Below are 18,220 nucleotides of genomic sequence, written 5' to 3'. Positions count from 1 at the left end.
TTTGACCCTGCAGTATGGATCTCTGGAAAATGCTTGGATTTCAAGAAGCAAAATATAAGAAACAGGTGTATTGGTACATTTAACATTACAGGACGATTCACTGTGGCTTTTTTCCCATTCTTTGCCAATGGGAACAGCATTGATAATGTAGGCCTAAATTTATTTACAACAAAAAGCTAAACGCTGTCTACTCACAAATTATTCTGAAGAAAATGTAATGCAAGTGTTTTATGTATCTCTAGAATAGGTAAGAAAAGATGCAACTGATGTAATTTCTGGGATTTAGGCAACATATGTGGATCCTCCATCTTTACTGCCGAGGCAAGGACATAGGACTGTAGGGTCTTTAGATCTCGCACAATTAGAGTTTTGTTTATATTTTTAAAAGTGTATAAAATTCTGTTATAGTCAATCCTAATACAAATCACCATGGGCAAATGTACTCGTTCAACTTTATTGTCCTCCTCATGCTCTAAGATTGCAAAAGAGAGGATTGCTTGATATACTTTCGGCTCATCAGGTATGTTTGTCAGTGACTTTGGAATGTGCTTTTTCTGTTGCTACTCTGAATTTTTGGACTCCTTATCTGAAGAGATTAGGCAACTGGACTGTTTAAAAACATTTAAGTCTATGCTTAAGACTTATCTTTTCAAACAGACATATTGCTGCTAATGCCAAAAAAATACTTCTTTGGAAATAAACTCAATCAGCCATGGTTAAAAATTCTTTAAATGTTTTATGTATGTATTTATTGGATATAATGTCAAGAGGTTATGGTTGAAAATTTTTAAGGTTTTATGTATTTTATTTTTTGTTGTTTTTAATTCTGAATATTTTATTTTATATATTACCTAGCATTTAACTTAGACAATTAAGAAATTTTAATAAAGATAAAGAATTTTAGAAACCAAAATTATTATGCAGGTAATTTTAGACTGCAGTTTTGTGGCACAATGTATCCTTGATCTTTAACGTTAAACCATTATGGACCACAACAATGTAGACACCTGCAATGACAAAGGAATTTAACCTACTTACACAGCTCCCATGGATTTACTTTCACGTTTCAGGTTGAGAGAATGAAAACGTGCCACAGCAGCAAACTGCCGCTTCCATAGCACTGGATTGCTGGCTGGAGAAGACCTGATCTCAGGAAACATGAGTAGGCTTTGTTCCATTCCATTAAATAAACTTATGTTTCCTTCTTCTTCCACCTGTTGCTGACTGAATATGCTGTATTCTATAAAGGCAAATTAATAAAACAAAGAATCCTATTTTTTTATTTAAAATCAGGCAAATGAACAGGGCATACTGAGAGGAAACAGTAGACAAATTTCTCACCTGACTGATCAATTTCCGCCTCAGCTTCTAGCTTCAGGAACACATCCTCCAAAGTAGTCATAGAAACACCGTAAGAGATAATACCCAAGTCCAAGTGATTGTCCAGGTCAGAAAATAATTCTAGTAAGAAAAATGGTTATCCACACTTACCAAATGCATGCTTTATACGTCTGTGTTTAGAATCAAATAATTTATGAGTTAGAGTAGGGGCTAAGGTAAGGCCAAAGGCACCATGCACTTACAGTGGTTCCCAACCCTGTCCTGGGGACCCCCCCCCCCCCAAGCCAATCGTGTTTTCAGGATTTCCACAATGAATATGCATGAGAGAAAATGTACATGCAAATTTTCTCTCATGCATATTCATTGTGGATATCCTGAAAACTCAACTAACTGGGGGGTCCCCAGGACAGGGTTGGGAACCACTTCACCATAACATCCACCTGCAGAGGTCATTGTTATTATCACAAGCCTCCCATTGAGAATGGTATATTAAAAGAAAGCTGAAGAAGTCATTATTTTAATGTTAAGAACCGTGATGCATTATGTTTCAGGCTCCTTTCCAGTCAGGTACTTCTGAAGAAAACAGACCTACATTAAGGGGATATTTTTCAAAAGCAAATTGGTTCTTACCTGCTAATTTTCGTTCTTGAAATACCACAGGTCAGTCCAGACAAATGGGTTTTGCATCCCTACCAGCAGATGGAGGCAGAGAATAAAAACTTTTCAGGCACTGCTACATAACCAAGAGTACCACTTGCAGTTCCCTCAGTATTGACCTGTACTCAAGCAAAAATGGAGGCAAATTCCCAACTTCCACTAACAGCTTCTCACTCACTAGGGCGAACATGGAAACTAGGGTTAGAGCTCCCTGAAGTGGAGTCCTCACCTCTAACCAAGAAACCAAAAACCTTTCAGTCTGCAAGATCCAGCTATATACAGAAATAAGCTCTGCAGAAAACACCTATCGTACCATAAGTCTTTCGGAAATCAGGGGCAGGTCTCTGGACTGATCTGTGATATTCCAGGAACAAACATTAGCAGGTAAGAATCAATTTTCCTTTCCTGTTCATACCCCAGATCAGTCCAGACCAATGGGATGTACCAAAGCCACTCTACACCGGGTGGGCACCCGAAAGACCCGCTTCTCAGAACACTTTCACCAAAACCCGTGTCCTCCGGTTCCCATGAGTCTAGACAGTAATGCCTGGTGAAAGTATGTAAGGAGGACCAAATCGCGGCCCTACATATCTCTGCGGGAGACACCAACTGGCACTCCGCCCAAGAAGCACTTGCACTCTAGTGGAATGAGCTTTCAAGCCATTCGGAATAGCATGGCCCTTTGCAATGTAGACTGAACAAATTGTCTCTTTCAACCACCAGGCTAAAGTAGGCTTCAAAGCTTTCTCTCTTTTTCTGGGACCCCTGAATAGCACGAAAAGATGATCTGAGGTCCGAAATGCATTTGTGACTTTCAAATACCAGAGCAGGACACAGCACACATCTAAAAGATGTAGGTCCCTACCCGATAAAGAATCTCGCACCAATCCGGAAACCCAGGCAACTCCACCAATTGGTTCCCGTGAAAGGCCGATAACTTTCGGTAAAAAGGATGGAACCGTACGCAAGGAAACTTTATTGGATGAAATACACAGGATAGGACCACGGCAAGAAAGCCTGAAGTTCTGAAATCTGCCTGGCCAAACAAATCACTACCAGGAAAATCGTCTTCAATGTAAGATCTTTCAGAGTGGCCCGACTTAAGGGTTCAAAAGGAGGGTCACAAAGAGCCCGCAATACTAGGTTAAATATTCCAATTTGGACAGACTTTATGGACTGGAGGTAGCAAATGTTTTACATCTTTGAGAAATCGGATGACCCCGCGAGCGGCTTATCCTGCACCCAGCCCCTGAGACAACCCAGGGCCGAAACCTGGACCCGCAAGGAATTATAGGCTAAACTCTTAGACAGGCCCTGCTGCAGGAAAGCTAAAATATGCGGAATGGCTATTGAGAGCGTCTCTAGGCCTTGCTGATCACACCACGACTCAAATACCTTCCACACCCTGACGTACACCATGGAAGCAGAAGGATGCCTAGCCTGAAGAAGGGTGAAAATTACTGATTCCGAGTATCCCTTCAAGTGAAGCCTCTGCCTCTCAAAACTCAAGCCGTGAGACAGAAGCAATCCTCCCAATTGGAAAAGATGGGACCTTGGCGCAACAGGCCCGGAAGACGGGCTAGTCCACCGCCAGATGAACCAGATTTGCGAACCAGGGACAATGTGGCCACTCTGGAGTCCGGGTACTCTTCTATGCACCGCAGGACTCGAGCTTTGAGCGGCCATGGGGGAAAACATACAGAAGGATCTCCGTCGACCAACTGCACACCAGAGCGTTGAGCCCCACCGAGCCTAACTCCTTCCTGCGACTGAAACCACACTGTCTTTGAGTTGACTCATGTCGCCATGAGATCTGGCACAAATGTGATTCCAGACTTCTGGGGACAGTTCCCACTCCCCAGCTGCTACCAACTTAGGAAATACGCCTGGACGTTGTCCACTCCTGCCAAGTGAGAAGCTGTGAATCCTTCTAGGTGACACTCGGCCCAAGCAAACAGCAGATGAGCTTCCCGAGCCATGGCATGGCTTTTGATTCCTCCCTGTCGGTTGAGATAGGCCACCGTAGTCACGTTGTCTGAGAAAACACACACCATTCTCCCCTGAACATGAGGCAGATACACTTCCAGGGTCTTGCAAACTGCCCTCATCTCGAGACGATTGATGGACCAGGTCTGTTCCGCTAAGGACCAGACGCCCTGGCTGCATGACCCAGGCAGACCGCTCCCCAACCCTGAAGGCTAACATCTATTGTCACTATTACCCAGTCCGGGACTTCGAGGGGCATTCCTTTCTGAAAGATGGCCTCTGACAGCCACCATGCCAGACTGTACCTGGCCTGTTTTGACAGCAGCAATGGCAGCTGATACTGCTCAGACACTAGATTCCAGCGGGATAACAGTGCTGACTGCAATGAACGTATATGTGCAAAAGCGTCAAGGCCATGAAGCTCAAAACCTGAAGATAATCCCAGACTTTGGGGAGGCAAAGATGTAGCAGGCAAAGTACTTGCTGTTGCAATTTGTACATTCTGTCCATAGTGAGGTACACCTTGCCCATTCAAGTGTCGAATCGGTCACCCAGATGCTCCAGAGATTGAGATGGGGACAGATGGCTCTTTATTTATTTTTGTATACCGACATTAGATCAGTGATGTCACATTGGTTTACAGGGAACAGAAATGAAATAAGTGGGGGGTTCTTATTTCTTACAATGAAACGTGGTAACGCATAAAACAAGCATGCAGCATGGATAACTTAGAAACGAGGAAAATTTGTGGAAAGTGTGTCTAACAGGGGTTGCTTGGACAGGTATAATGCTATAGGGAGGGTGGGGCTTTAAAAACATTATGGGGCGATGTAAGAACCGTTGACCACCCATCCTAGCGAGTTCAACACTTGCATCATCCAGAGCACGGACCGAGTGCAGGTCTCCTCTGACTTTGCCCAGATCAACCAATCGTCGAGGTACAGGTGGACCAGCACTCTCTCCTTCTAGAGTCGCTGCCACCACCACCATCACCTTGGAGAAGGTGTGTGGAGCCGTGGCCAGCCCAAAGGGGAGAGCCCGTAACTGGAAATGCTGCCCCAGAATTTTGAACCTCAGGAACTTCTGATTAGTGTCCCGAATCAGGATATGTAGGTAAGCCTCAGTGAGATCCAATGACGCTAGAAACTCCCCTTTGCGGACTGCCGCGATGACCATTCGTAGTGTTTCCATCCGAAACCGCGGCACTCGCAGGCTTAAGTTTATCTGCTGCAGGTCTAAAACGGGACGGAAGGTGCCCTCCTTCTTTGGAACCACAAAGTACATGGAGTACCTTCCCTGCCCCTGTTCATCCAGCGGCTACCAGAAGAATAGCCTCCAGGTCCAACAGCCTTTGTAGAGTGCCTTCGACCATGGCCTGACTGTTTCGGGAAATGCAGCACGACTCCAGAAAGGCGTCCTTGAGAGGGCGAGAAATTTCTAAGGCGTACCCATCCTATTATCACCTCCAGTGCCCAACAGTCGAGGTGATTTTGGCCCACTCCTCGTAAAACCAGGACAACCTCCCCCGACTGCCACCAATGAGGAGTGGGTGGGACTATCTCATTGGGCGGGTTTGCTGGCCCTGGCACCTTGACTGAATCCACCTCTAGCAGATCTGGTGGATCCTTGAAAGGACTGCTGACGACCAGAGGCCTCAAGCCAGATGAGGAGGCCCCTCTTCTGGAATGAAATCGCCAAGACTCCCTATAACGGGGACAAGGAGAAAAGGATTTCTTAAAGGTCTTTTTGTCTTCGGGCAACTTGTTGCCTTTGGTCTGCCCTAGGGACTTCATCAGCTGGTCCAAATCCTCCCTGAAGAGAAGTTTCCCTCTGAAAAGAAGATTGCACAATTGGAATTTGGAAGAGGCATCCGCGGCCCAGTTGCGAAGCAAAAGAAGTCGACAAGCCACCACTGCCAAAACCATGCTCCGGGCTGCGGTGCGCACTAGATCGTATATTGCATCCGCCACATACTCTACCCCAGCCTCCAGGCAGGCCACCTGGGTAGGGGGGGTCAGGGTCCTGGAGGAAGCAGGGTTCTGAGGCTGTTGAATCCAACATAAACAGGCAAGCTGCATCATGCTCACACAGACGGTCATGCAAAGGCTCAGGGAAGAAACTTCAAACTAGTATTTGAGCTGGATCTCCAACTTTTGGTCTTGCACATCCTTCAGGGCAGTAGCCATCGCCACCGGGGTGGTGGTCTTTTTAGTGACCACCGAAACCGCAGCATCCACCTTCGGCGTCTTCAGCTACTCCAAATGCCCTTCCAACACAGGATACAGCTTAGCCATAGCCTGACCAACCTTCAGACCCGCATTCGGGACATCCCATTCCCGGCTGATTAACTTCTGGATCTTCTTCGGGATAGGGAAGGCGCTGGGTAGACCCTGGAGGCCATCCAAAACCGGGTTAACACCCTCACTATCAGAATCTTCCTGAGTTAACTTTACCCCCAATTCCTCCAAAACCTGGGAAATGAATGTGCACAGCTCCTCCTTCTTGAACAAGCGAATGACACGCAGGTCGTCTCCCTAAGTACCAGCGTCCCCCAGGGACCGATCACCTCTGCCTGCGTCCAGGTCTGGGGACAGGGTCTCATCTGTATCTGCATCTGTGAATGCGACTGGCGAGGGCGCCTCCTCACTCTGCAAGTCATCCAAATCCACCCGACCAGGATGTTGGACCTGAGTCGCCATGAGGGTGAAGCTGTTTGGAAGAGCCCAAATTCTGCTCCCGAGGTTTCTTTTTGGAGGAGCTCCTGGCTAAAAAAGCCTTGTGCATCAGGAGAATAAACTCAAGGGACCCCCCCCCCCCCCTCGGGCCTCCTGGGATGTTAGCGTTGGTAGAATCAGAAGCTGAGTCATCCTCATCCCCCCGCTCAGGCTCCCACCCCACGGGGGTCAGAGGGGGAGAGTCATCCAGGGACTCCAGTCTGGCCGCCAGATGGGAGGAAGCCGAAGACCTTACCCAAGAGCTGACTCTTTGTTCTCCCTTCCCCCTGCACCGCCCCCGTACCTGAGGGGCCTGCCAGTGTCCTGCCGAGCAGGTCGATTTCCCCGGCAACGCCGCTGAACTCTGAGAGAGGTAGGGAACTACCGCCCTCTTTGAACTTTTTTTTTTTTCAATATAGCTTAACTCAATAAACACTAGCAAACAAGGGATTCCCCAAAAGGGATACTTTCCTGAGCTAGCGGCAGACAGGAGGGAGATTTCGGGACTGAAGAGGGAACCAGTTACCTGGCTATCAGGGGTCCTGGACCACATAGGTTAGCACTGCCAGGGGTAACCAACTCCCCCCATTCTCCCAGCTCCACCCGAGGGAAGGCCCAAGAAATGGAACCTGGCACCTCAGGGAGCAGAATCCAACTCCAGACAACTCCGACAGAGCTGCATTTTTGCACCACCATCTGCTGGAGGCACAGAAATACTTAGGATTTGAGGCAGTGCCTCAAAATTTTGTTCTCTGCCTCCATCTGCTAGTGGGAATGGATAACCAACTGGTCTGGACTGATCTGGGTATGTTCAGGAAATGAGAGCACTGTCCACAAAGAAATGCCATTCTCTGAAAATTTCAGAAATGGTTCCCAGTAGGACAAGGCCTAAAGATCTAAAATTCTTTTGGCCAAGCACATTGGGGTAGATTTTAAGAGGCGCGCGAACAGCCTACTTTTGCTTGCGCATCAGACTCAAGCAAAAGTACGCTGGATTTTAGTAGATACGCGCGGAGCCGCGCGTATCCACTAAAATCCTGGATCGGCGCGCGCAAGGCTATCGATTTTGTATAGCCTGCGCGCGCCGAGCCGCGCTGCCTCCCCCCGTTCCCTCCAAGGCCGCTCCGAAATCGGAGCGGCCTCGGAGGGAACTTTCCTTTGCCCTCCCCTCACCTTCCCCTCCCTTCCCCTACCTAACCCCCCCCCCCGGCCCTGTCTACACCCCCCCCTTACCTTTGTCGGGGGATTTACGCCTCCCGGAGGGAGACGTAAATCCCCGCGCGCCAGCGGGCCTGCTGCGCGCCGGGCCGCGACCTGGGGGCGGGTACGGAGGGCGCGGCCACGCCCCCGGGCCGTAGCCACGCCCCGTACCCGCCCCCAAAACGCGGCCGACACGCCCCCGGAACGCCGCGACGACCGGGCCCGCCCCCCGACACGCCCCCCTCCGAGAACCCCGGGACTTACGCGAGTCCCGGGGCTCTGCGCGCGCCGGGAGGCCTATGTAAAATAGGCTTCCCGGCGCGCAGGGCCCTGCTCGCCTAAATCCGCCCGGTTTTGGGCGGATTTAGGCGAGCAGGGCTCTGAAAATCTACCCCATAGCCACCAGAAACCTTTTCAAGGTAAGGTCCTTCCGCACTGCCCTACACCAAGGCTCAAAAACGGAGAATCACACAGCTCTTGCAAGACCAAGTTAAGATTCCATGAGGGATATGGCCTTTGTACCAGCGGCTGCAAATGCTTGGCCCTCTTGAGCAACATATGAAGTATGAATGAGAAGTTAAAGAATTTCCCTGTATCTTCTCACAAAGGGAATCCAAGGCCACAACCTGTACCTGAAGCGAATTATAGGACAGACCTTTAGACAAGCCCTGCTGTAAAAAGGTCAAGATGAGCTGACCATTTATCTGTAGCGGATCCAGGCCTTCCTACACCAGGCCCCAAACAATCTCCATGCCCTGACATAATCCAATGATGTGTAAGACCTCCTTGCCTGAAGGAAATTATCTACAACTGACTCTAGGTACCCCTTAGATCTTAAGCACCTCCTCTCAAAAGCTAAGCCATGAGACAAAGGTGATCCACCCAATACGAAAAAATAGGCCCTTGCCTGAGCAGACCTGACTGAAGAGCCAATCAGATGGATCCATCCACTGCGAGATGAATGAGATCTGCAAACTACAGATGACTTGGCCCTCTGGTGCTACTAGAAGCACCCTACCTGGATGTCACTCCAGGTGCCTCTACACTCGAACTACGAGCAGTCCAGGAAGGAAAACGTACAGCTGAATTCCCGATGGCCACGGAAGAAACCAGAGCATCAATCTCTTCAGCTCCGACCTCTCTTCTGCGACTGAAGAACTGTGCCACTTTGGCATTGCTGCACAATGCCCTCAGATCCAACTGAGGAATATCCAACCTGGCTCGAATGAGGTCCAAGGCATCCATCGACAACTCCCATTCTCTCGGATCCAACTGCTGTCTCCTGAAAAAATCCGCCTGCACGTTGTCCATTCCAGCCACAGGAGATGCCACAATCCCTTCCACATATCACTCTGCCCAGGCAAACAACTGCTAAGCCAAAATGCTGAACTGAGCCGAAATGCAATTGGACCCACAGGCCTGGAAGCTTTCCCGCACTTGGGAGAGACTGCGTCGGCATCATTATGCACACAAGCAGATGAGAGTGCCTGCTGAGGGGAAAACACTGTCGGCCCGACCACAGCTCAGATCACTCGCTCAGCACACTACCCCAAAGCTTCCCGTGCTAAGAGGCACTGTCTCAAAGCTCCAGAGAGCAGTAAACACTCAGCCTCTTCCTCCCCGATGGTCTGCTGCATGACCGGTTTTCTGACGGCCCTTCAGCTCCTAGCTGCCATATTTTTTTTTTTTTTAAAAGACAACACCAAAAAAGAATAACCCAGCCAGAAGAAAGAAATACTTCCTTGCTGCTGGAGACACTTCAGGGAAGAAGTCCTCAGAAGGAAAGAGGGAACCAGGACCCCTGGTTTTCAGACCACTGGCTGCTGTGGGCTAAAGCTGATAAGGAATTACCAATCCCTCGCTCACCCGGCTCAACCTGAGGGATGGCCCACAATGGTACCTAGCACTTCAGGGAGCATCTTCTCAAATCTTCATCTTTCATCTGCTCTAATTCTAATCTAATTGTACTCTTTAACTCAAGTTGCAGGTTTACACCTCTACCATCTGCTGAAGACAAAGAAATACTGAGGGACTACAAATGGCATTCTCAGTTATGTAGCAGTGCCTGAAAAATTTTTATACTCTGCCTCTATCTGCTGGTAGGTATGCAAAACCTACTTGTCTTGTCTGATCTGGGTATGAACAGGAAAGATACTTCTGTGGGTAAACCAGTGTTTTAAGTGCAGAAGTTTTACAAAACTGTTCACTCTCTACACAGGTAACCTATGCACGTATGTCATGTCCATGCAGAAGCTTATCCACAATAAGCAGAGGCATTCCTGTAGGCAGACTTGGGGCTGAGTTTGGACGTATGCGTATACCTTGTAAAATTCAACTCTATGTGCATAAACTTTCAGGAAAATTGGGTGCATACCAAATAGCAGGTATAACTTGTGCGGTGTAGATTTGGTGTAATTTAGGCAGTTATTTGCAGCATAAGTTATGCAAGATTTTTTAAAACTATCTTCTAGATACTCATAAACTTAGATATCCACCTCGGCACTGGAAGCCTCTGGAAATATCCTGATCATTGTAGCTATAAGGGCTTAGCAGCCTAAGATTTTAATTTGAGCCAAAGTTCCATTAACTGCCAGGAACCATTAAGCAAGCATATTATAGCTTTAGGTTCTGCTCTGGGGCTGAAAGGTTTGAAGTCAAATGCAAAGCTAGTTGTTTCTCAGTTATTGATAACTGAATGAAAGCCTCCCAATCAAAAACAGGCAGGAACAACTACACTCAGAGATAATGCAATATCTTTGTAAACAAAATTGTATTCATGTAGCACATAAAATACATATAGGAGCTCCTTTACAAGTGTTTGGCACTAACACTAAATCAAGAACTCAAACAGTATGAGGTAGATCTTCAAAAAATATGTGTGCGCGAATAAAAGTACACTAGATTTTATAAGAAACGCGCGTAGCATCCTCTCTCCAATAATGGTCAATCTACATCTCTAGGAAGTACCTGGCAGATCCCAAACAGTAGATCATTTCTTGTTGCCCACTCCCAAGGGCAAGTAATAGCTTTTTCCAACTCCATCTGGCTAATAATTGTTTATGGATTTTTGTTCCAGGAACTTTTCCCAACCCCTTTTAAACTCGTTATGCTAGATGACATTAGATCACATTTTCTTGCAACAAATTCCAGAGGTTAATTGTGTGTTAAGTGATAACATACTTTATCCAATTTGTTTCAAATCTGCTATCAGTTAGTTTCATGAAATGTCCCCAGTCCTTGTACTATTTTTAAAAGAGTAAATAACCATTTTATCTGTTCCATCCCACTCATAATTTTATAATCCTCTACAATATCCCATATCTCAGTTGCTTTCTCCAAGCTGAAGAGCCCTTTCTTCATAAGGAACATTTTTAAATCTTTGTGACCAAGTTTTGCCCTGCTTTTCAGGAGAGGGAAATCTGGAACACACTGAAAGTGAGGTCCAACACGAACACTGCTAACTTGAGGAATAAAGGTCTAACTACAAAAGATCGCAATGTGGGACCTAATAGAGCATTGTACTGGTGCATCTTAATTTTAAGGTTAAAATCAAGATGTACCAAAAAGGTAGCCTCCATCAATACATTTATAAAACAAAAAAAGAAATTGTGTGCCTCACTTTTGCTGATTTACCATTGATAAAAAAACAGGCAAATTTGGTTGCAAGAATTTAAAAATATTCCTGTACTTTTAAAGGAGAAATGACTACTTACCTGATAATTTCCTTTCCTCTAAGAAAGGCAGACCAATCCATACCAACTGGTTATGCACTCCTACCAGCAGAGGGAGATGGAGGAAAGCTGACTCACTGACATCTCTGATGTATAGCTCTGCCCTGATATCAGCCCGCCAGTATTTCTAGAAAAGCCAATCTGTAGACAAACTGATTAGATTTGAACATGACTATTAACAGTCAACCACTCATGCTTCCAGTCAACTGGGAAACACTGAGCTCAGCCAAAAAGTAACATTCACTAATAAAGGCTGGTTATTTCTGCTCATTCGTTTGAAGGACTTGTATATAAAGGATGAACTAAGGATGAACTAAAAACAAGTAGGCAGTCCAGGGTGGGTTGTGGAATGGCCTGCCTTCCTTACAGGAAAGGAAATCAGACAAGTAGTCATTTCTCCTTCCTCTGCACTCAGGTAAGCTAATCCAAACCAGAGGGATGTACCAAAGCTACTCTTGAAAAGAGAAGGAGACTGCCCACGGTCCCGTCAACACCAAATGCGCAAAAGCCATGTCCTCCTGAGCCCTAACGTCCAACTGGTAATGCCTGGAGAAAGTGTGTAAGGAGGACCACATCGCTGCTTGGCTAATCTCGACAGGAGACAATAACCAAAGTTCTGTCCATGAAACAGTCTGAGCCCTAGTGGAATATACATTAATCTGGCTAGGTAAAGGGAGATCTGCATCTACACAGGCAACTGTGATGATTTCTTTTACCCAATGGGCTATAGTTGCCCGTGTCACCAGTTCACCTTGTTTACCTCCTCTATGAAGCTCAAATAATCGTTCAGACTTCCTGAAAGAGTAAGTAACCTTCAAGTACCGCACCAGATGCCACTTGACATCCAAGGCATACAACAGATGATAATCACACTCATCTCGAGCCCTGTCCAGCGTGAGCAGGGAAATAGACTGATTCAAATGAAACTCTGAAACCAATTTCAGCAAAAAAGAAGACACACTTCTAAGCTGTACTACCCCTGGAGTCATTCATAGAAACAGCTCATGGCAAGAAAGAGCTTGCAGCACGGAGACTTGTCATGCTGAACAAATTGCCATGAGAAAAATTGTTTTCAAGGTGAGCAGTCGCAAAGAGATACCATGCAGTGGCCTGAATGTATGACCCACCAAAAAAAATGCAAGACCAGATTAAGGTCCCAAAGAGGCACCAGGAACCAAAAAATGAAGACAGAGATACTTAACTCCCTTCAAAAACATGGACATGTCTGGATGGGAAGATAAGGTTACATCACTGACTCACCCCTATAGCAAGCAAGAGCTGCTTCCTGCACATTCAGAGTGTTAAGGGCCAAGCCTTTAACTAAGCCCTCCTGCAAAAATTCCGGTATCAATAGAATTTCAACTTTGAGCGGATGACAAACTCGCTCTTCACACCAGATCTCAAACACTCTCCAAACTCTAACATGAGCTAGAGAAGTAGAAAATTTCCTGGCCCAGAGAAAAGTGAAAATCACTGCAGAAGAATAACCAGGCTTCAGCAACTGAGCCCTCTCAAAGGCCAAACCATAAGACAAAACCAACCCGGATCAATGTACAGTATGGGCCCCTGATTTAATAGATCTTTCCTGAGTAGTAGTCTGAGAGGCTGTCCACCAGTAGCCTCTGAAGATCGGCAAACCACTGCCTCTAGAGCCAATCTGGAGCCACCAGAAGTACAGTTTTGTTTGTCCTGCAATCTTATGAATGACCCTATCTATCATCGACCATGGCGGGAAGGCATACAATCCCCACTCTGCAGCCAAACCTGAATGAGAGAATTGATTCCCAGCACTCTCGGATCCCTTAAGTGACTGAAGAACCGAGGTACCTTCGCGTTGCAAGAGGTTACCATTAAATCAGTGTACAGGCTATTCCAGGGCTACACTATGAGTTGAAAGGCTTCGTCTGCCAACTCCCACTCTCCTGGGTCCAAGATATGCCTGCTGAGGAAGTCAGCCTTTCCCGGCAATATAAGAGGCAGATATGTCCTGGAAATGCTGTTCTGCCCTCACCATGAGCGCATCTACCTCCACCAACACCTGTTGGCCTCTTGTTCTGCCTTGATGATTGATGTAGGCTACCATCATGGCATTGTCTGACATTATACTTGCTGCTCAAGCTTCCAGTTCTTCAGTGAACCGCAAGCATGCCAGTTGAACTGCACACGCTTTCAACTGATTGATGGTCCACTGCAGCCCCTTGGCATTACAGCGGCCTTGCACCATCAACTCTTGATAGTGAACCCCCCAACTCAGAAGGCTTGCATCTGTCATAAGCACTAAACAGTAGGATGTCTCTAAAGAAATACCCTTCCTGAGATGATCCACTTGTAACCACCATTTGTAACCACCACCTCCAATGGCAAGGGAATTCTTACTGGGTGCACTTGGAACTGTGGATTCCACAGGGATAGCAACATGGACTGAAGGGGCCATACGTGTGCCCTCACCCAGGGGGACTATGTCCAGTGTGGCTGCCATCGATCCCAGGACCTGCAAATAAGACATCATCATTGGGTGAATAATCCTTCTCAGGGCCTGAGCTTGAGTAATTAACTTCTGAATGTGACTCTCTGGCAGAAACACTCTGCCCTGCTCCATATCAAATCACAGACCAAGATACTCTAGCATCCGAGATGGCTGTAAACTGCTCTTGGCCAAGTTCACCACCTAGCCTAGCCCCTGGAGCAAGGAAGTCACCTTGCGAGATGCCAAGTGACTCTCTTCTGCAGTTTTGGCCTGAATCAATTAGTTATCCAGATATGGATGGACCAGAATGCCCTCCTTATTTAGAGACGCCACTACTTGGAGAAGGTCCTGGGCACTATAGCCAGCTCAAAGGGCAGGGCCTGAAATTGATAATGATGTCCCAGAATGGTGAAACATAGAAAATGTTGATGTTCCTGGCAAATGGGAATATGTAGACAGGCCTCTGACAGGTCAAGAAATGTGAGAAATCCCCCCGGTTGAACTGCTATTATGATGGAATGCAGAGTTACCATTCTGAAATGAGTCACATATAAATGTCAAGGGACCCCTTTCAGATCCAGGATGAGCCAAACGTCCCTCTTCTTTCTTGGGAATGACAAAATAAATGGAATAATGTCCCATATTTTCTTGCAATCTGGGAACAGAAACTATGGCTTTCATATCCAACAGCCTTCTTAACATAGTCTCTACTGTCATACTCTTCTACAGAGAGCTGCATGGAAAGATCATAAAGGCACACGGAGAAATTCAGAGAAATTCTAGAGCATAGCAGTCTCTTACTGCTTCTAGGACCCACTGGTCTGTTGTAATCTGGGCCCACCTTTGAAAAAAGCAAGGTAGATGCCCACCTACCTCTTGAACTAGTCAATGAGCCCCCACACCTTCATTGTGAAGATCAAGGTGCTCTGGCCCCAGAGCCTGCATCTTTTCGAGGTTTCTTAGGCTGAAAGAACTATCTTCTGAAGGGACCTTTTAGTAAGTGATCCTTTGTAAGGACAGGAATCTCTGGAGTGGCCCCTCACCCCAAAAGGACACAGCACCACCTTCTTGACCTCCAGCAATCAAGGAACCTTGGGTTCCCCTCAGCTATTTGCTATCTTCTTCAACTCACTGCCAAATAAAAGAGAAACCTTAAAGGGTAACCTTATGAGATTGGACTTGGAAATAGTGTCTGCTGACCAATTTCACAGCTGCCACTGGTGCCTGGCCACTATCACTCAAGCCGCCCCTCTAGCAGTCATCCACATCAAGTCACAGCCCACATCAGCTAAGAATGCGATACCCAGTTCCATCACCAATCTGCCATCAGACCCCGCTCCTTGTGTCTCTTGAGAGAGATACAAGGCAGCCCTAGCCACCAGGCAGCAGCAAGAAGCAATTTGCAAATTCACTGCCATGGCCTCAAAGGTCTGCTTAAGGATAGCTTCAATTCTTCTATCCTGAGCATTTTTTAGAGCTGCCCCTCCTTCCACTGGAATGGTGGTTTGCTTGGTCACAGCGCATACCAAGGAATCAATCTTCGGGAATTGCAACTGATCCCTTGCCTTCAGATCAAAGGGGTACAAATCCACCAAACCGTGCCCCCCCCCCCCCTTAAAACTTGCCTCCGGGGTGCTCCATTCAATATTAATTAACTCTTGGATTGGATCCAAGAGGGGGAAAAAATATGACCCTTTGCCTGAGGTGATCAATATGGGATCTTTCTTTTGTAAGCCCATAACGTCACTTAGTCCACACTGAGTTACTTCAAGGTCTGAGTCAACATGTATGAAGGAGTAATTAATTATTGTGTTTGTTTGCTGTATTGACACACAAATATTGAAAATGAAATAATAAAAAGGGCTGAAGACTTCTGCATTTCTTTAAATATACCACAATGGACAGTGATATGTTGGAAGATTGACAAGAACTGCTGAGGGTCTGAAACAGCATGCAATATGCTCTTTTCAGATGCAGGGATTGACTTCTTTAAAAATAGTGCAGATAGACATCTGTTGCTATGTGGTACAAAATAGCCATGCTTATAGCCATGACCATTTCTGGCTAGCAGCATCATGTAGCGTGGCTATTCATATAGAACTGGTAGATGAAGTCCTTTTATGAGAAAAAGGACTGGAACATACATCCAATCAGAAAGAGACATTTGTTCTCAATTGCATTTTCAATGTGTTGAGAAATGATAAAAGGATGCTATTAATATTTCAATCCTTGGAAAAAAAGAAGATCAAAAGAAGAAAATATCTCAGAGGACTGTCTCTCCACTTATCCTGACTTGGTCCATCAGGATGACTTGGAGTTAAGTATTAATCCACTTTGAAGTGCTGAAAAAAGTGTGAAAAGCGGAAAATAAATCTAAATAAATAAATTCAATAAATAAATCTATTATTTTAGGGATCCCAAGACAATATTTTGAGAAGCTACTTATGCAGTATACATTATGTAAACTGTAATTAATAATAAGATATTTAATTCTCATCTATTATCAAGTTTAACAATATATTATGCAATGTCCTGAAACGGTTCAAATTACATACAATATCTGGTCCCGTTGGAAATCTCTCTTAGTAGGAAACAAAACCTATTTTCATAGTTCACATATCTTTCATAATAATCTATTTGGGTCTTGCCATCAGTTGTCGGCTTTTAGCGGGTTGTTAGAAAAAGGGATATATAAAATGGAACATTTATGGAATCCAGGTGGTTTGATTCCTTTTGAGACATTACGACATAAGTATCAACTGTCACCCGGAGATATATTCCCCTACTTACAGGTTAGGCACTTTCTTCACAATCGGTCGATAGGGGCTGACCTTGACCAGGGTATATCGGCCAACAGGCCGATAAGACAGGAAAAATCATTTCCAACATCTATTCTATGCTAGCTGGGAAAACTATCAACATTCACATCTGCAGGCTTGGGACAGGAACATACCTGACATACTCACAGAGAATACATGGACACATATATTTCAAAAAATCGGTAAGGGACTGATATCAGCTAGCCATATAGAAAATGGATACAAGTTGCTTTATAGATGGCATTTCACTCCAGACAAGGTTCATCACATGTTCCCCGCTATCTCCAATAAATGTTGGAAACTATGTGGAGCTACAGGCTCCTTTCTACACATGTGGTGACTTGCCCTAAGATACAAAAGGTGTGGTCCCAGTTATTTGGATGGATGGGCGAAATCCTTAGTGAACATGTTTCACTAAATGTATATCAGGCGCTCCTCCACTTGGAGATCGGAAAGGACAAGACAGCTCATATGCATTTTATTCAATTCGGTATTGTTGCCACTAGATGTGCTATAGCACAATTTTGGAAATCTGAAGACACCCCTTCTATAGCATTTATACAAGCCTGGGTGCAGACCCTATATAATCTGGGGAAAATCACGGCTCATAAACAAAAACGAATTTCACAATTTCATAAGATTTGGTCTTCCTATGAGCTGTGGCTCGCCAAGCAGTTCTCAACCTCCCAGGTAAAAAGTGATAACCCATCAGCATCTGTAGATTAGGACTCCTTAAATGAATATAGCAAAGAAGGTACTAGCAGGAAGAGTGACCTCGCAGTTCCACTTTTCATAGTTACAAACAGAAGCATGGGGGAGGGGGGGGGGGGGGGAGAGGGAGATAAATAATGCTGACACAGGACTGATGCCGCTGGGCGGTTAAGAAACCTAGGAGTAACAATTGACACAGAACTTAGTCTTAAACACCACATATCACTGAAAGTCAGAGAAGGCTACGCCAAACTCATGATCCTCAGGAGGCTAAAACCATTATTAACCCAGAAAAACTTCAGGACAGTCCTCCAAGCATTTATCTTCACAAGTACTGACTACTGTAACACACTATTTCTGGGATTACCATATTCCACAATAAGACCTCTACAAGTCCTACAAAACTCTGCCGCCAGAATACTCACTGGCAAAAAGCAAAAGAGACCACATTACTCAAACACTGGCCGAACTACACTAGCTACCAATAGAGCAGAGAGTGCAATTTAAGACACTTTGCATAATTCACAAATTAATCAATGAAGATAAAGCTGACTGGTTAAACACAGCGCTACACTTACACGTACCCCAAAGAAA

General features: G+C 45.8%; 1 protein-coding gene across 2 annotated transcripts in view; it reads right to left on the bottom strand.

Annotated features, from left to right (window-relative positions):
- The window catches only part of ABCA5 (ATP binding cassette subfamily A member 5), a 510,372-nt gene that overhangs the window by 286,792 nt on the left and 205,360 nt on the right, over positions 1-18,220 (bottom strand). For both annotated transcript variants that reach the window (XM_029599288.1, XM_029599289.1), the window contains 2 exons: positions 1,342-1,461; positions 1,039-1,240 (listed from right to left, as the gene is read on the bottom strand). In XM_029599288.1, coding sequence (XP_029455148.1) covers positions 1,039-1,240; positions 1,342-1,461 — 322 coding nt within the window. The remainder of the gene's footprint in view (positions 1-1,038; positions 1,241-1,341; positions 1,462-18,220) is intronic.

The sequence above is a fragment of the Rhinatrema bivittatum genome, chromosome 4 (genome assembly GCF_901001135.1).
Source record: "Rhinatrema bivittatum chromosome 4, aRhiBiv1.1, whole genome shotgun sequence".
In the NCBI taxonomy this organism is placed as follows: domain Eukaryota; kingdom Metazoa; phylum Chordata; class Amphibia; order Gymnophiona; family Rhinatrematidae; genus Rhinatrema; species Rhinatrema bivittatum.
This window is presented reverse-complemented; position numbering and strand designations above follow the sequence as displayed.